The 17,299-nt window shown below is 48.2% G+C and overlaps 1 protein-coding gene across 1 annotated transcript in view; it reads left to right on the top strand.

Annotated features, from left to right (window-relative positions):
• The window catches only part of CCDC63 (coiled-coil domain containing 63), a 38,338-nt gene extending 21,320 nt beyond the window's left edge, over positions 1 to 17,018 (top strand). The window contains exons 5-11 of the mRNA XM_004709701.4: positions 3,448 to 3,629; positions 7,025 to 7,206; positions 8,657 to 8,877; positions 12,312 to 12,386; positions 15,062 to 15,254; positions 16,136 to 16,339; positions 16,846 to 17,018. Coding sequence (XP_004709758.2) covers positions 3,448 to 3,629; positions 7,025 to 7,206; positions 8,657 to 8,877; positions 12,312 to 12,386; positions 15,062 to 15,254; positions 16,136 to 16,339; positions 16,846 to 16,955 — 1,167 coding nt within the window. The 3' untranslated portion in view covers positions 16,956 to 17,018. The remainder of the gene's footprint in view (positions 1 to 3,447; positions 3,630 to 7,024; positions 7,207 to 8,656; positions 8,878 to 12,311; positions 12,387 to 15,061; positions 15,255 to 16,135; positions 16,340 to 16,845) is intronic.
• Positions 17,019 to 17,299: the final 281 nt, after the last annotated feature.

Genomic DNA, 17,299 nt, shown 5'->3' with positions numbered 1-17,299 from the left:
TGGGGCTGATGGCTGTTTGCCTTGTGTTGTTTTAGAGAATCCAGGTGCCATTCTCCAGGGAGTCAAATAGTACTGGCTCTCTCTGGGAGAGTTGTAGGAATGCTTCTTCAAACTGCCTACAGCTAATTTCACTATGGAATTAACCTACCACTTTATCCTCCTGTGGCTTCCCTCTTAGGGGTGTGCCCCAGAAGGCTGGTAGGTTGCCTGTTTTGGTGTTGTGGAGGTTGGGCAGAGGTTCCTGCAGCAGCTTGGAATATTGATGAGTGTTGGCTGAGCTGCTTTAGGCCCTCAGGCACACAGGCAGGAATTCCTTGGTAAGAAGTTGAGTGGAGTATCCCCGGTGGAGGTCAGCAGGGCTTTCTCCAGCCTTGGGCTAACTGCACAGGGTGGAGCTAACCAAGCTGGGTGTGGTGCAGATGTAAATGCCCTAGGCTAAGGGGAGTGGTCTGGAGGTCAGCAGTGGAGTTTGAGAGAACAGGAAAGAGACAAAGAGGAGAAAAAAATTAAAAAGTAAGCCTGCTGAGAGTGTGAGTTGATATAGAAAAGAGAGGGAAACAAAAGTAACAATGTAGCAGAGCCCCGATCCCTGCCCGTGGAGCTGCAAGGGTTTAATCCCTGCCTCCAAGCGGCATCAGCAAGCTGTGGCTGTGTTGAGGAAAAGCCCCTGCTCAGCCCTCCGAGACTGTGAGGGGGTAGAGAGGAGAGGGAAACAAAAGTAACAATGTAGCTGAACCCTGATCCCTGCCCCTGGGGGCTGCAAGGGTTTAGTCCCTGCTCCGAGGCAGCAGCAAGCTGTGGCTGTTGAGATTAAACCCCTGGCTCTGGCAGAGACAGTGGTGGGGCTAAGGTCAAGCCATAGCCAGCCTCCATTGTAGTAAGGCAAAAGCCTCCAGCCCCTCAAAACCTGTGGGTCTGTGCCTACTTATCTTTACGATGCTCCTTCTGTGGTCCAGCAGTGTTGAATTTCCCTCTAAGCAACTCTCCTGGGCTGAATTCTTCAGAGTCCCTCTGGTACCTGTTACTCTGTTGCCATCTTCCTAGAAGTCCCCGATTCCCACTCCTTTTGATCCACTGAGTTACAACCTCTAGGTGGGCAAAGGCCCAGGATCCTGCCCTGCATTTAGTTACCCCAGTTGGGGTAAGGGGCCCCCTCAGTTAGAAACTGAGGCTCTGAGTTGGTGCTCAGCAAACCTCTGTGAGTCCAGTGATTGAAGCAATGAATGCAGGCATGGGTGGCTTCCTGTTTGAGGTCTGCTGTTTGGCTATAGTTCTTTTCAGAGTCCCTATTTCTTGTGTCCCCTCAGCAGTCTGTGTCTCCCTTGGAATCTCTCCATTTCATGCAGGCCATCTAATTTGTTGCTGTGCCATTGTTCCTGTTGTTGTTGGTGCCGTCTGGTCTGTTCCTACTAATCGCGGCCCTCTGTACAACGGGACGAAACACGGCCTAGTCCTGCACCATCCTCACAACCGCTCTTTTTCTCTTTTACTTTTTAAATTTATTATGAATTGGAAGTTAATACATATGTCATTCCACAGTTCAATCACATCAAGCAGAATTGTACCACTGCTACCACAGTCGGTTTCCAAGCACTCGTTCTCTTTGTGGCTTCCTTGACATTGTCTCCCTTTTACCCCTCGGAAGAACTTGTTCTTACGTTGGAGCCTATTGTGGCAGCCTCGGTGTCCGGTTATCTCACTGAGGGTTTCCTCTTTTTTGCTGCCCCTCCACCTTACCCAGCATGATGTCCTTCTCCAGGGACTGGTCTCTCCTTCTAAGAGTCAACGTTTTGCCATCCTCGCCTCTAAGGATCATTCTGGCTGTACTTTTTCCAAGACGGATGTGTTTATTCTTTTGGCAGTCCATGGTAGGTTGAATATTCTTTCTCAGCACCATAGTTGAAGGCATCGATTTTTCTTCTGCTTCCTTATTCACTGTCCAACTTAAAAAAAAATTAAATGGTTTTATGAGCACTTCACCCACCTGCCATACAATTCACTAATCTAACTGTATCGAGTAGAGTTGTACAATTATCACCACATTCCGTTCTAGAACATATTGTTCTTCCTTGTCCACATGGTTTTAAAGTCTTTTTTTTCCAATTGTGGTAAAAATATACACAACAAAACATTCTCTAATTCCACAACTTCTACATGTACTGTCCGGCACCATTGATTATACTCTTCATGTTGTACAGCGTTAAAGTCCAACTTTCTCATGCACATGAGGCAATGGAAAATACCATTTCTTGGTCAGGCTCACCTTAGTCCTCCAAGTAACATCCTTGCTTTTCAACATTCTAAATCCTTATAATGCTTTTAATTTTTCTAGGGTTGGTAGTGTTTCCTCTTTCATTTCTGAGAGGTGTGCTTTTTTGCATCTAAACTGGTTCCCTATTATCTTCTTGTCTAACCAGGTGTGGTTGCATCTTTTAGGAGATTGGATATCCATCTCTAAAGGCAATTTCAGCATCCCAGAATCCTCCTTAAGCCTCTGAAATATTTTCTACCTACTCTTGGGGTCTGAGAGTTCTCCCCTTAATGACTTTCATTCTCACCAGCCAAGACAGGCAGTGTGCCAACAGACCTGGAGTAAAATTCAAAGTAAATGGCAAGTGACTGATAATTGTTATCTTTGTAAGAGTAACTGGAAGAAGCAGATTTAGAGTCAGAGCCTCACCCTCATCACTCTGGCATGGTGGGTGGCTACTGAGACACCGGAACAGTGAAACTTAGTCTCGGAAAAGGAGGCAAACAGAGGCCAGGGTGCCAAATTTAAAGAGGTATGCATTCTCAGGCTGAGGGAGTGTAAGTGAGAGTGAGTTCCCCTTTAAATTTTGTGCCCTGGGCAACACTCCTCCCCCCCCCCCAATACACACACACTCCAATCTTGTGTGTGATTGAGTTGAACTTCCCCACAGGGATTTTTTTTTTAGGGTGTAATCATTAAGGAAGTAGATCATCAGTATTTTCTCCACAGAACTGCTGGTGGGTTTAAGGGATGACCCTTTAATCAGCCAAGCACTCAGCCATTGTACCCTCAGGTACCCCCAGTCTTAACCCAGTAGAACCTCAGCTCGCAATGCAGCTTGAAAACCTTGGCTCAAATTTAAGCCTATAATCTTAGGACTCTGTGTGTGTGGTTGTTTCTTTCAAGTGTATGAGAGTGCAGCAAATCACCTTTAATTTTTTTTTAACTAAGACAAATTTATTAAGACATACAGAAAAGGTAGAGGGAATAAAAGGAACTCCCACATACCCATCATTTAGATGTAGCAATTGTTAATGTTTTTCTATAATTGTGTCACTCTTCCCCCAAAGGTATTTTAAGGCAAATTACAGACATCATGACATTTCACCCCTAAATACTTCAGCTTGCATCATTAAAAAAAATAACTGCCCTAACTACATGATCTTACAAAATTAATAGCACAGTCTGTCCCACAGGTCACCGTCCACTTTGACAATATGTTGACCACCAATGCCAAGCTCCGGAAGGAGATTGAAGACCTCCGGTTTGAGAAAGCCGCTTATGACCACGTCTACCAGGAGCTGCACAGGCGCCTGTCCATGCAGAAGAAAACCATGAATGTGGCCATTGAGCAGTCTGCTCAGGCTTACGAGCAGAGGTGGGGTAGGGGAGAGACCCACCCCCACCCCCACCTCAAAGATACTTCTGGGCCCCTTGCTGAGTATCTAGCTTCTTAGAGAGGCACCTCTGCCCTTGTGCTTATGTGTTGAAGCCATGCCAGTACCACCGTAATATTCCTGAGCTCCAACTATGTGCCAGCCATGGTGCTCTACGTATTATTTTAAAACATTTTATTGTGGTAAATACTAAAACACTCTCCCTTCTTGAAAAAAAAAATCTTGGAAGAAGATACCCAAGTATTTCTTCTGAGGTACCTCTGGGTGAGTGCAAACAATACACTTTTGGTTAGTTGTGCTAAACTTATTCTCCCGTGCTACCCAGGGACCATGAGTCTCCGTGAAAGTGAAAAAGTAAAACGTTTTTTTAGTGTCCAAAAGGGGAAACCAGAGTCAAGAAGCTCTTGACAACGTGCTCCTTGCTCATTTACGAAGGCCCATAAAGACAAGCAGAAGGTACAGCGAAAATGCCCGTGACTGGTTGATATTAACAGAGACTAGAGGTGGGATAGAACAAGGTTATGGAAAAGTACAGGGCTTTGTAAGGGCCCAGGCATGAGTTACACAAACACTGGAACAAAGAGGGCATTTCCTGAGAATCAGTTGACCATAAAATCACATGTTTTATAACTGCACTAGTTGAATATCTTCTTTTTTCTTTTTTTGGCATTGACCATTCTTAACTACGAACTCAATTTCTTAGAACTTGTGGATCAGCAGAATAGGATGAGGAAAACAGAATTTTCTGTAAATTTGCTTGTTACAGGTCATAAGTACATTGTAAATTTTACAGACGTGATAGGCTCCATTCTGTGACGAAAGGGGGAACCGATTGCAAGGATCTCTATATAACCCCCTCCCTGGGAGATGGACCACAGAAAATTGGGTGAAGGGAGATGTCGGACAGTGTAAGATATGACAAAATAATAATTTATAAATTATCAAGGGTTCATGAGGTAGGGGGGACGGGGAAGGAGGGGGGAAATGAGGAGCTGATACCAAGGGCTCAAGCAGAAAGCAAATGTTTTGAGAATGATGAAGGCAACAAATGTACAAATGTGCTTGACACAATGGATGGATGGATGGATTGTGATAAGAATTGTATGAGCCCCCACTAAAATGATTAAATAAATAAAAATAAAAATCCAAAATGAAGCCTCTAAAGACAAAAGAGGGAATTAGCCTAAGACCTTAGATGTCTCAGTCATGGTGAGAGTCATTGTTTTAAAATGTTCTCCACCCCCCGCCCTGCCTTTGATTAAGAATTTGATGATCACACTTCAGAATATTATAGATTTGGTTTATCTTGGCTCCGCTTTGCCAGGCTAAGAGTTCCGTTTTCAGAGTCGGGGGTTTTTCAGGTTCATTTTTCTATAAAGGAGTGTATCTTCTCTGCAAGGATTTGGTTGTGTAAGGTGTCTTTTACTGCTTTGCTTCAGTGCAAGGCTGGGTGGGCAGGAACTCCTTGACCAAGAGAGGCTCCTAACTAGAGGACAAAGTCAAACTGCTCTGGGTAGGTGACCTTTCTAACTACAGCATCAGTTGCTTAATAGGAGACACGGTTTGGGTGCAGAGTCTAGAAGTACAAGTAATTGTGCATTTTATAATTTCAAATATAGTGACAAACGAAGAATTAACACTGATTCAACACAGGCTATAGAGAATAGCCAAGTGCTAATATTCTTTAGGAAATAGTTACTGAAAATATTTAAGGAATTCAGGGAAGAGGAATTTGTTTCAGGATATTGATGTGCAATCAGGTGGCCTTCTGGTGTATATATAAATAAATATATATGTATGTATATATATACATAGATATATAATATAAATGTCCTGTTCTAGCTCTAACAGTGAGGTAAATGTATTTGCTGGCTGTTGTTTGATTTTTAAAAAATGAAATCATTTTATTGGGGGCTCTTACAGATATTATAGCAAACCATAAATCAACTATATCAAGCAAACTTGTACATATGTTGCTATCATCATTCTCAAGATTTTTCTACTTGAGCCCTTGGGATCAGCTCCTCTTTTTTCCCTCCCTCCCCACCCTCCCGCCCTCATGAACCCTTGATAAGTTACATATTGTTATTATTTCATATCTTACACCATCCACTGTGTCTATTCACCCACATTTCTGTTGTTCATGCCCCTTGGGGGTGGCAGTGGGCTGTACATCCATCATTGCTATTGATTCTCCCTTTCTCCCTCCCCATCCCACCCTCCCTATAACCTTACGGTGTTGCTATTCCCATTACTGTTTCTGAGGGGTTTATCTGTCCTGGCTTCTGCGTGTTGCAAGCTCTTATCTGTACCAATGTACATACTCTGGTCTAGCCAGATTTGTGAGGTAAGGACTGGGGTGTTTGAGTGATTTTGACATAGGCATTTTATACACATACTGCACCACCAGGACTTCTGACTGTTTACTCTCACTGCCACCGAGTGGATTCAGATCCACAGCAATTCTATAGGACAGAGTGGAACTGCCCCTTTGAGTTTCCAAAGCTGTAAATCTTTACAGGAGCAGGGAGCCTCATCTTTCTCCCTCAGAGTGGTTAGTGGATTTGAGCTGCTGACCTTGCAGTTAGCAGCCAAACACACAACATGCACAGGGCTCCTTTGGGTGGTAGTGAGGATTAAATAATGCTAGCATATGTGAGGGAGTGCCTGGCACCTGGTAATTGACAAGTGGTGGTGGTGATGATGATGATGATGGGAGAACAATTTCCTGGGTATGGTCTAGTGCTTGTTAGCTGATGGTGTTTAGGTAAGCAGAATTCTTCTACACCGTGAATGTTCATGATCTTAAAAAGTGATGGTAGTGGTAGTAGTGCCCACCAACAGAAGAATGGATAAGCTAAATGTGGTCTAGTCATATAATGGAATATTACTCAACCATACATAGAATAGAGGTTCTAATACATGCTAAGGCACGGGTGAACCTTGAAAAAATGCTGAGTGAAGTTATTATTGCTGTTAGTTGCCACAAGTGAATCCAGACTCCCGGTGGCCCCATAGAAACAGAGTAGAACTGTGCTCCTTAGAGTCTCCTTAGGGCAGCAGAACTCAGGCTTGTCTTTCGAGATGCTCTGGGTAGGTTCAAAAAACCAACCTCCCAGTCAAGTGCTTCGCTGTTTGCACAACCCAGGGGATCTCAAGTGAAATTAATTAGACACAAGTGGATAAATAATTGTGTGATCTGGCTTCCAGGAACCATCCAGAAGAGGCAAACTCATTGAGATTCAGGGTCACCTTGGGGAAGGAGGAATGAGAAACGAGGATTAAAAAGAAGGAAGTGGCAGTCTTTGGGTAGGCAGGGAGGCAGGAGGCGAGAGGAGACCTGTGGATGCTCAGACACTGTGTCCCTCCTGCCCAGGCTGGAAGCCATGGCTCGGATGGCCGCCATGAAGGACCGCCAGCAGAAGGACATCTCTCAGTACAACTTGGAGATCCGGGAGTTGGAGCGCGTCTACGCCCACGAGAACAAGCTCAAGTCCTTCCTGCTCGTGAAGCTGAATGACCGCATGGAGTTCGAGGAGCAGGCCAGAAAGGAAGAAGGTACCCTCTCTGGGCCCTGGTGGCATAGTGTTTATGAGTTGGGCGTTCCACAATTATCAGCTGCTCCTCGGGAGAAAGACGAAGCTTTCGACTCCAATAAAGAGCAACAGCCTCAGAAACCCAAAGGGGCAGTTCTAGCCTGTCCGACAGGGCCTCTGTGAGTGGAAATCAACTTAATGACAGGGAGCTTGGCTTTGAGTCTGGGTGCCACCGAGTCTATTTTGACTCATCACAATCCCACATGAGATAACAGAACCGAGTTTTCTTTTTCTTTTCTTTTTAATCATTTTATTGGGAGCTCAGACAACTCTAGTCACAATTCATCCATTGTGTCAAGCACATTTGTACATTTGTTGTCCTCATCATTCTCAAAACATTTGCTTTCTACTTGAGCCCTTGGTATCAGCTCCTCATTTCCCCCCCTCCTTCGCCGCTCCCTCCTCCCTTATGAACACTTGATAATTTATAAATTATTATTATTATGTCATCTCTCACATTGTCTGACATCTCCCTTCACCCACTTTTCTGCTGTCCGTCTCCCAGAGAGGAGGTTACATGGAGATCCCTGTAATCGGTTCCCCATTTCTACCCCACCTTCCCTCCACCCTCCCGATATTGCCACTCTCACCACTGGTCCTGAAGGGATCGTCCGTCCTGGATTCCCTGTGTTTCCAGTTCCTATCTGTACCAGTGTACATCCTCTGGTCTAGCCAGATTTGTAAGGTAGAAATGGGATCATGATAGTCGGGGGGAGGAAGCATTTAGGAACTGGAATAAAGTTGTTTCATTGTTGCTACACTGCACCCTGACTGGCTCATCTCCTCCCTGCAACCCTTCTGTAAGGGGATGTCCAGTTGCCTACAGATGGGCTTTGGGTCCCCACTCCCCACTACCCCTCATTCACAATAATATGATTTTAACACATAGGATTTTCTTGGCTGAGATCTTTATGGGAAGGGGCCCTAGTTAGCGGTGCACTGAATCATTCACTGAAAGCTTCGTGGTTCAAATCCACCAGCTGCTCTGTGGAGAAACCTGTGGCAGTGAAAAAGCACAAAGAGTTGTGCACACCTTGTCTTGGAAGCCCTCTGGGGGCCGTTCTGTGAGGTCACTCTAAGTCATACTGGACGCCCCGGCCATGGGTTTCGGTTGGAATCTTTGTGAGAGCAGATCATCAGGTCTTTCATCCTGGGGACTGCCGGTTGGGTTCGAACCACCCACCTTTCAGTGAGTAGCCAAGGGCAAAGCCGTTGCACCCCCAGGGTTGCTACTAGGAATATAAGCAATGGGTGATGAAATGTTTGTGCCATGCAGAGATGAGCGAAGTTTCCATCTCATGGAAGATTCCAGCTCCCTGCCCAAGGCATGAACTGAGCAGGTGCTGTCTGCCTGGTGCCGCTCTGCGTGGCTCTATGTCCTTGCTCACTGTGGCTGGGTGTTCCCTTTCTAGCCCTCAAGGCCAAGAAGCATGGGAAGAAGCACAAAGGGGAGAGTTTCGAGAGCTACGAGGTGGCCCACCTCCGGCTGCTGAAGCTGTCCGAGAATGGGAACCTGGACCAGCTCATTGCGGAGTTCCTGGCCAAGGAGGAGAAGAACTTTGCCCGGTTCACCTATGTCACAGAGCTCAACAATGACATGGAGAGGATGCACAAGAAGACCGAGAGGATCCAGGTCTGTGTTCCCCTGGGCTCCTTGGGCCGGGGATGCCCACCCCTGGGCCCCTAAACCATCTTTCCACAACATTTCCGCCCCAAGCAGGCTCCTTGGGACACTCCATCAGGTGCACCACAGAAAAAGGGTGTCAAGGTCGAGGCTGTTTGAGAAACTCAGCTGTATTCCCCCAGTGTCTCCTGACATTTTAGCTTTTCTGAAATTGATGCATACAATGAAGGTGGCCATGCCTCCACCGCACCCCAAAGTGACATTTAAGCCATGGCAAGTGTTTTATTTATACAGTGAGCTCTGGTGGTGGAGTGGATTACGTGTTGGGCTGCTAACTGGAAGGTCAGCAGTTCAAGCCACCAGCTGCTCTGGGGGAGAAAGATGAGGCTTTCTATTTCAGTCAAGACTCACATACTCAGAACCCCATGGGGACTGCGCTCCTATGCCCTATAGGGTTACCATGAGTTGGAATGTTCTCAATGGTCGTGAGTTTGGTTTTGGAGTTTTGGCTATAACAAAAACCACCAGAGGGGCGGGGGTGGCTTTCACAAATGCAAATGGCTTTTCTCACAGTTCAGAAGGCCAGGAGTCCGAATTCAGGGCACCAGCTCTGGAGGAAAGGTTTTTCTCTCGTGGGCTCTGGGGGAAGGCCCTTGGCTCTTCAGCATCTATCTGGATACTCCTTAGTTCTCCTCACGTGTTAGGGCCTTAGTCTCCTCCCCAGCTCCGCCTCCCCAATATGTGTTTAATCTCTCTACAGCCACTGTGTAACCCTCAGCGCCACCAGCGTGAGTGTGCAGGCAGGGGAGGTTTCTCAGCACCACTGACCTTGGCCTTTCTTGACCGTCACCAGGATGGGGCCCTACTGTCTGTCAGAACTGGGGGGTCTGAGAAAAGATAACCACCTTCCTGCCTTTTCTGACCTCCGTTTGCCATCTGTGGGATGGCACACAATCACTTTAGATGGAATTTCTAAGCTTTCACTAGAGAGCTACAGACAATGTTTGCTTAAACCTATGCCAGGAGGAAAATGCACAAGACTGGCGAGTTGATGGGGACTCACACGGACCCCGTGGCATAGGGTAGAATTGCCCCTGTAGGCTTCTGAGAGTGGCACTTCACAGGAGCAGAAAGCCATGAGGAAAACTACTATATAACACAAGCGGTATTGCTTCCCAGCTTTTTCGCTAAGATCAAGTGTAGTGAAATGAGCCGCGTGGTCCTGGATGAAGATGGGGCGGGGCTGTGGTGGGGATGTTGGACCCTTATTTGCTGTCACTGCTCACTGCAGTTAATGAGTAAACAAATTAAAAAAGAAAAACAGGACGAGGATTCTAACATCGTATTTCACCTGCAGCTAAGGGGGGGAGGGAGGAATGGAAAGAAATTCTGAAGCAGTTGCCAATATTCAAACAACAGGAGATTGCACTTGAAAGTCTTAATATCTAATTTTCTACGAAAATGAGGTCTGTCTGCTCTTTGTGAGAAGCTGGCTGCAGCTGCCTCTGTAAAGAGGTCCCAAATCCCACCACCACCCTGTTCACCTGCAGCCCGGTACATTCCTTTCCTGTTTCCCTATGGGGGCCCATTTGAGCCTACAAGGCCCTTTGAGCTGGCTGCCTTCCGTTCAGTGTGCCACCACTGTCCTCTGGTAGCCAACTTCGGTACTGCAGGGAAGGTCTTTGCAGGCCGGGCAGTTGGAAAGCAGGACCAGGTGGGGCTGGGAGTGGGCAGGGCCCTGGACTCATTTTTCAGGAGGGAGCGCTTTCCTAGTCCTGATGGGAGGATGAGGATAAGCCATACCAGAGGGTTGTGCAGACGCCCCGAGTGTGGAAGAATCTCATCACCTTGACATAACATGCACCCCCTAAAAAAAAGGATCCCTTTTCCTTTAGTAGATTTTGACCCATGTGGAACCTGTAGGACAGTGGAATTCCCCAGGAGGGTTTAAAGCTGCAATCTTTATGGAAGCAGATGGCCAGCTCTTTCTCCTTGGGGATCGCTAGGTGGGCTCGAACTGCCAACAGTTAGCAGTTATTGCGCCCCAAGGACTCCTTTCCCATGCCTGCAGACCCGGATTCTCTGAGGACGGACCAGGCATTGGCATTTTAACCATATTGTTACTCGAGATCCCTTCCCCCAATTATAGGGCAATTTTATGACTACAATGGATATAACTGATTTCCACTAGTAACGATGTAGGTTCTTTTAATTAGGGGGGAGTTGTCAGCAATTCATCAGACAGCCATCTTTGTGGACCTGCCCTCTTTCCTTACACAGGACACATTCTCAGAGGTGATGTTGTCAAGGAGTGTGTGTGCCTTTATTTTCGGACATGTTGCCCTAGCTGGCAGTGCTCAAAGTTGGTTGGCAAGCAGCAACAGCAGCAGGGGTCCCAGGGAACTTGGGAATTGCCAAACTGGGCTGGCCTAGAGCTGCCAAGCCACAGGCCCCCCCTGGGGGTTCTGATAAGAACCCTCTGCTGCAGAGCCCGTGTCTAATCTGCACCCACTCACTGCCACGGAGTCAGTGCTGACTCAGAGAGACCCTATAGGGCAGGGTCTGTGAGTTTCAAAGACTGTAACTGTATATGGGAGTAGAGAGCGCCGTCTTCCTCGATGGGGTGGCTGGTGGTATTGAACTGCCGACTTTGCAGAGTGCAACTGAACACTTAACGACTCTGCCACCAGGACTCCCTACAGCACCTATTAACCACCTCTAAATGAAGTACAACTATGTTTTTCTACCCTCTCAGTTGCTGTGTTGTGCTGTTGCTGACTTGTGGCCACCCCTCCTTGACAAGAGTAGAACTGTGCTCCACAGCGACCCCAGTGACGTTTGTGGGAAGTAGTTCTCCAGGCCTTTCTTCCTAATTGCCTCTAGGTAGACATGAACTGTTTACCTTTTGGTTAGCAGCTGAGTGAGTTTGCTGTAGGCACCCCCCAGACAGACCCATGCCAACTGCCAACCATTGATTCAGACTGTTAGTCACAGTGACCCTGTAGATCGGAGTCAAACTGGTCCATAGGGGTTCCCAGACCATAAAACTTTATGGGGTCTGACCCAGCAGCTCCTCATTAAAATTAAATTAAAAATTCAAACGAGCCCCTCCAGGGAACTAGCCACGTTTCAAGCTCTACATACACACAGGTGGCGATGATATTGGAGAGGGCAGTGAGAACATTTACACTACTGCCAAAAATTCGATTGATTGTGCTCTTCTGGAAAATTAAAAGAGGAACCATATAACCTCACCCTCCTGTTAATGAAGAAACATTCAAAAGGACCTCCATAGGCATGATTGGGGGCCCAGAGGTTCTGGAGCTCTGGAAAACTACTGGTTGACCCCCCCCATTGTCTCCTGGAGGCACAGGCTTATTTTGAGAGTGTGCTGGGGGCAGGGAGCACTCATTTTTCTTCATTGTCCCTACTCACCCTAACAGAACGAGATCATCGACTTGAAATCCCGGCAGAAATCATTCCATGAGGACCATTGTTCCACCCTGAGACAACTAGAGGTAAGAGCAGGGCAGGGTGAGAGGGATGTGGGTGGCACCGGTCTGCCTGCCTGTCTGTCAGGAGCAGGAAGATATTTATTCCCTTAGCAGCCACGGACCTAGCTGTGTCTGTACATGTCCCGAACCTCTTGTCCCAGGCAGCCTCTGGACCAGGTCTTGCTGCAGAATTTTGTCCTTAGGACTGCTCAGTCCTTTGGAAAGCCCTTCCTGCTTCTCTGCCAGGTCCATGGACTGGCTTCTACAAGAGCTGTCTCCCTAGCTGTCTTTCTCTGTCCCCGGGGCCTGGCTGTGCCCTGTTGTCCGTCAGGAATAGTTATGATGAGCATTGCTTGAGCGGTTACCACCTGCCAGGCACTGGATTGAGTGCTTCATTTACACCATTTTATTTTATCCTTACAAAAATCCTGTGGGGCAGGAGCTGTTGATCTCTCCACTTGACAGAGGAGGAAACTGAGGTTCAGGAAATAAAGTCCATATCATGGAGCTGGGAGAGCGTATGAGCATTGGGATGCATGCAGCTGCTACAAAAATCCATCGCCAATGAGTTGATTCTGATTTAGAGCGACCCTTTGGGACAGAGTCAAGCCACCCCAGAGGGTTTCCAAGGCTGTAGTCTTTGCAGGTACAGACTGCGACATCTTTGACATCTTTGTCCTACTGAGCGGCTGATGGGTTCGAATCATTGATTATTGGGTTATCAGCCAAATGCCTTAACTACTGAATCACCATGGCTTCTTGGGACCAAAGTAACAGTGACTTGAGCAAGTTAGAAGTTTGTGCTTGTTTTGTTCATTGACTTTGTTAAGAAATAAGTCTGGAGAGGGACACCCCAGAGCCAGTGACAGCGAGAGTTTCAGTATGAAGTCGAAGGAGAGAATGAGTGGGGCATAGCACTGTCTGCCAAAGACGTGGACCTACAGAGTCAGACTCCGAAGTCCTGCCCACAGTTAATAGTTCCTAGCCCTGCCTCCGTGTTCGTGTTCCGGGCTGTGTTCTCTCTGGGGCTGTCTTCCTTGACAAGCACCCTGTGCCTCGTGATTGGTTTGCAGTGCCATTCTCTAGAGAACCACTAGGTGGCAGCAAAGTTTGTTCTCAGCCAGGTGCCTGCCAGGGGGCCCTGGGCACAGGCTTCAATGAGACCTTTCAGACCCTTTCTTGGGATTGGGCCTCCTGGTGCTGTGAATCGTAGGGTTTTGAAGGTCTAAAGAGGAGCAGTTTGGGGAGGCTGACTGGGCAAATCCACCTCTGCCTGTGCCCTCCCCTTGCCCCCCCCGCCCCTCCCCCCATCAGTATCGTTCCTTGGCTTCAGCAGGACTTGGGGGGTGGGGGTGGGGCTCCTGCTTTCAAATGCACTCATGCAAGCTGGCTTTGTCTGAATAGCAATATCACGCCCCACCCCTACCCCCACCCACAGGAGTGGGTGGCCCTAGTTCATTAGCCCTAGTTTCCTAACAAGGCGATGGTGAGGCCAGGTGTTTTACTCACTTGCCTGATCAAGAGGTACCCAAACAGCTCTGACCTCACTATTCCTCATCTAAAGACTGGAGCGATGGTGGGGTTGAGCTGAGATGATATCGTAGTATATACAGTGTCTGGAACATTGACGGTGCTGGACACCTAACCCCCAAACAAAATACAGCCCAAATCAACCCCTCATAGCAACCCTATAGTGGAGAATTGCCCCTGTGGGTTTCTGAGCAGACGGTCTGGACAGGAGAGTATATGGAGGGTTTGAACTACTGACCTTGTTAACAGCCCAACGCTGCCTTAGACAATTGCTCCACCAGGCTCCTTTGTACACAGAACCAATCCCCCAAAAGTCAAACTTGCTGCCGTTTCGAGTTGATGCCGACTCATTATGACCCTATAGGACAGGGTGGAACTGCCCTTGTGAGTTTCCGAGACGGTGACTCTTTACAGGACTAGAAAGCCCTGTCTTTTTTTTTCTTTTTTTTTTTCGGACATATGGGCTAATATTGGATTTATGGGCTTGGACAGCACTGGGTTGGGATGGTTTCTTTTTATTTATTTTTTCGCCTGTTAAGTTTTTTTTTTTAATCAATTTATTGGGGCTCATACAATTCATCACAATACATAGATCAATTGTGTAAAGCACATCTATACATTTGTTGCCCTCAGAAAGCCCTGTCTTTCAACCTCGCGCTGGCTGGTGGTTTTAAACTGCTGACCTTACAGTTAGCATCCCAATGAGTAACCGCTATGCCACCAGGGCTCTTGTGTACATACACATACCAGAAGTTTTTATTTCTGTCACATCAGGCTGACGTGACCTTTTAAAGAACTGTGTGATTTTTTTTCTTGTGAGGAATTTAAATTTTATTTATGTTCTGAGAACTGCCTATCCCAGTAGCCAGCAGGAGGAAGCCACTGGACACAAACTTAGTTCACAAACTAAGTTCAAGTCCTGGCTTTCCTCTTTTGGTGGCGTGGCGTAGAGCCCCAGTTTCTCCAGCAAGACATTTCTTTTTCTTTCCTTTCATTCATTAACAATCCTGACTGAGGCCATTTCCTGTGGTCTCCCATCCCCTCAGACTGAGGCCCTGGTCCCAGAGGGTCCCCAAATCCCCTTTCCACTGCCAGCACCCCTGGTGGGCTGAGCCCAGGGCTTGGGCCCAGCTGACCCTGTGGGGACGGGAACTGGGCTCTGCCGGCAGGAGAAACTGAAGAAGACCACGGAGGAAGCGGATTTGTACGAGAACAACTACAAGGAGATCAGCAGGACCTTGGAGAACCTCAGGAACTCGGTGGAGGCTCTGTTCACGAAGATCCACTGTGACGCCACCAAGGTCCTGGTGCAGCTGGGGGAGACGGGCAAGATCACCAACTCCAACCTTCCGCAGTATTTCTGTGAGTTGAGCAGGGTGCTGGGGGGTCCTTGGCTGGCATTTCCAGGGCATTCTGTGACAAGGCACGGCGGCGGCGGCTCATTCTTCTGGAGGCAGGAGGTCTGACGTGATGCTTGGGGGCTCTGAAGCCAGGTAGGATGGGTGCAAATGCCAATTGGAGTGTAAGCCAGCATTATTCAACCGTGCTTCATCCTCCTTCCTTCCCCAGGGATTTTTTTCAGATACTGTTTTTCTCATGACCCCTCCCTCCCAGAATCTCAATACCAGAGAGATGTTGTGCTGATTGCTTAGGTACTGTTTGGATATCTGTACTTTGTTCAGCCCTCTCCTCATAAGCAATACATCTCACCCCCTAGGGCTGGTGGTGGAGACCCTGGATGTTGCAGAGGGTTAAGTGCTTAACTGAGTGAAAGGTTGGAGGTTCAAATCCACCCCAGGGTGGAATACAGTTCTAGTCTGATACGCATGGAGTGTCCTGCAGTTGGAATCACCTCCACAGTAACTAATAGGGGTATATGATATTGCCCTTTCCCCCACAATTAAGAATGCCTAGAGTAACTATCATTTTAGATGCTAACCCTCTGTTGGTGAGTGGACCTCGATTCACAGTGACCCCGAAGGATAGAGTAGAACTGCCCCATAGTGTTTCCAAGGCCACGGTCACATCTTTCGACCTTGGAGTAGCTGGTGGAGTTGAACCACTGACCTTTGGATGAGCTCTCAACCACTGTGCCATGGGGCTGCTTTTTACAAGTGTTAAGTGAAACACCATCGTTTCCTGCGCCTCTCCAGCAGGGGCACCCTTCCCCACGATCCCCCAGGGTGGGGTGGGGTGGGGCACCTGCCCTGGGCCACCACCTTGGTCTTACTGTGTCTCTCCAGCCATCATTGAAAAGAAGACCAACGACCTGCTGCTGTTAGAGGCTTGCAAACGGGTCTTCGATATGGAAGGGGCAGAGACCGAGGTCCCACCAGCCTTCGCCAACCCTTTCTGGGGTGGCTCAGCCCTCCTCAAGACATCAGAGGGCAGCAAGGTCTTGCCGCCTATGTTGACATTGGAGATTGTCAGCGAAAAGCTAGATGAAGGTTTGTTCCCATCCTCCCTTACCTGTGCAGCTGCTGGGTGGCGTTGCCTTCAGTCCTGGGGACGCCATTCCCAGGTGCCTAAGGTGGGGCTGCACGTGGGCCACCATTTCCCCCATCAGCCCCGTTGGGTACCACCTTGGCCGTGGCCGTGTGATGGGGTCCGAGTGGGGACTTTTCTCCTTGGGACGCCACTAGTGACCCAGCCACATGTCCTGCCCAAAGCTTAGATATCCTGGCTTTATTATTATTATTTTTAATCCCAATGACTTGGTGACCATTTGAAATGAGCTTTCAAATATCTAAATGTTATCAGTTGTTGAAGAACCAGCCACGCTAGGTTCTCGGATCCCATCTGTCGCCCTGTGCCCTTGACTCTTCTGCCATCCTTAATCCTTTTGGCTGCTTCGACCGCAGCCAGACTCGGGGCCCTCGGTAGGGAAGGGGCCCTCATATTCACCGCAAGTATAGGCCTTGGGGAGGACGCACTGATCTCCCTGTGTCTGCAGTGGATCATCCACTGGACCACAGGAGCCTTCGGCAGCTGGTGCTGGACAACTTAAAATTGAAGGAAGCTCGGACCTCGCGCCTGGAGAGTGACCCAAGAAGGAAAAACTAGCAGCTGGGGCGGTCGGTGTGGCACCACCACCAGTGAGAGTAAACTATTGTTCTGTCACTGCGATGCCTTTGCCAGCTCTGTGCTAGGAGACGTGGTGCTGGGAGCCCCCTTGGGGAGGGTGGAGAGCCAAGCGTCAGAGCAGGGGTCTAGCTGGGAGAAGGGCTGTTGTTAGGTTTGAGCTTTGAAGACTTGCTCTGACTCCTCCTGCCACCTGCAACCCTCTTCCTCTCTGTGGTCTCAGCAGCCACTCGCAGATCCCACGTGGGCTCTTGATCTTAACCATTTTGGCTGCGGCCTGGGTTCCTAGGATTCTTGGAACTCTTGAAAATGTAGAGTACTAGATA

Source organism: Echinops telfairi, unplaced genomic scaffold, assembly GCF_000313985.2.
Source record: "Echinops telfairi isolate 266 unplaced genomic scaffold, ASM31398v2 ScPeMD7_7412;HRSCAF=8450, whole genome shotgun sequence".
NCBI classification, from domain to species: domain Eukaryota; kingdom Metazoa; phylum Chordata; class Mammalia; order Afrosoricida; family Tenrecidae; genus Echinops; species Echinops telfairi.
This window is presented reverse-complemented; position numbering and strand designations above follow the sequence as displayed.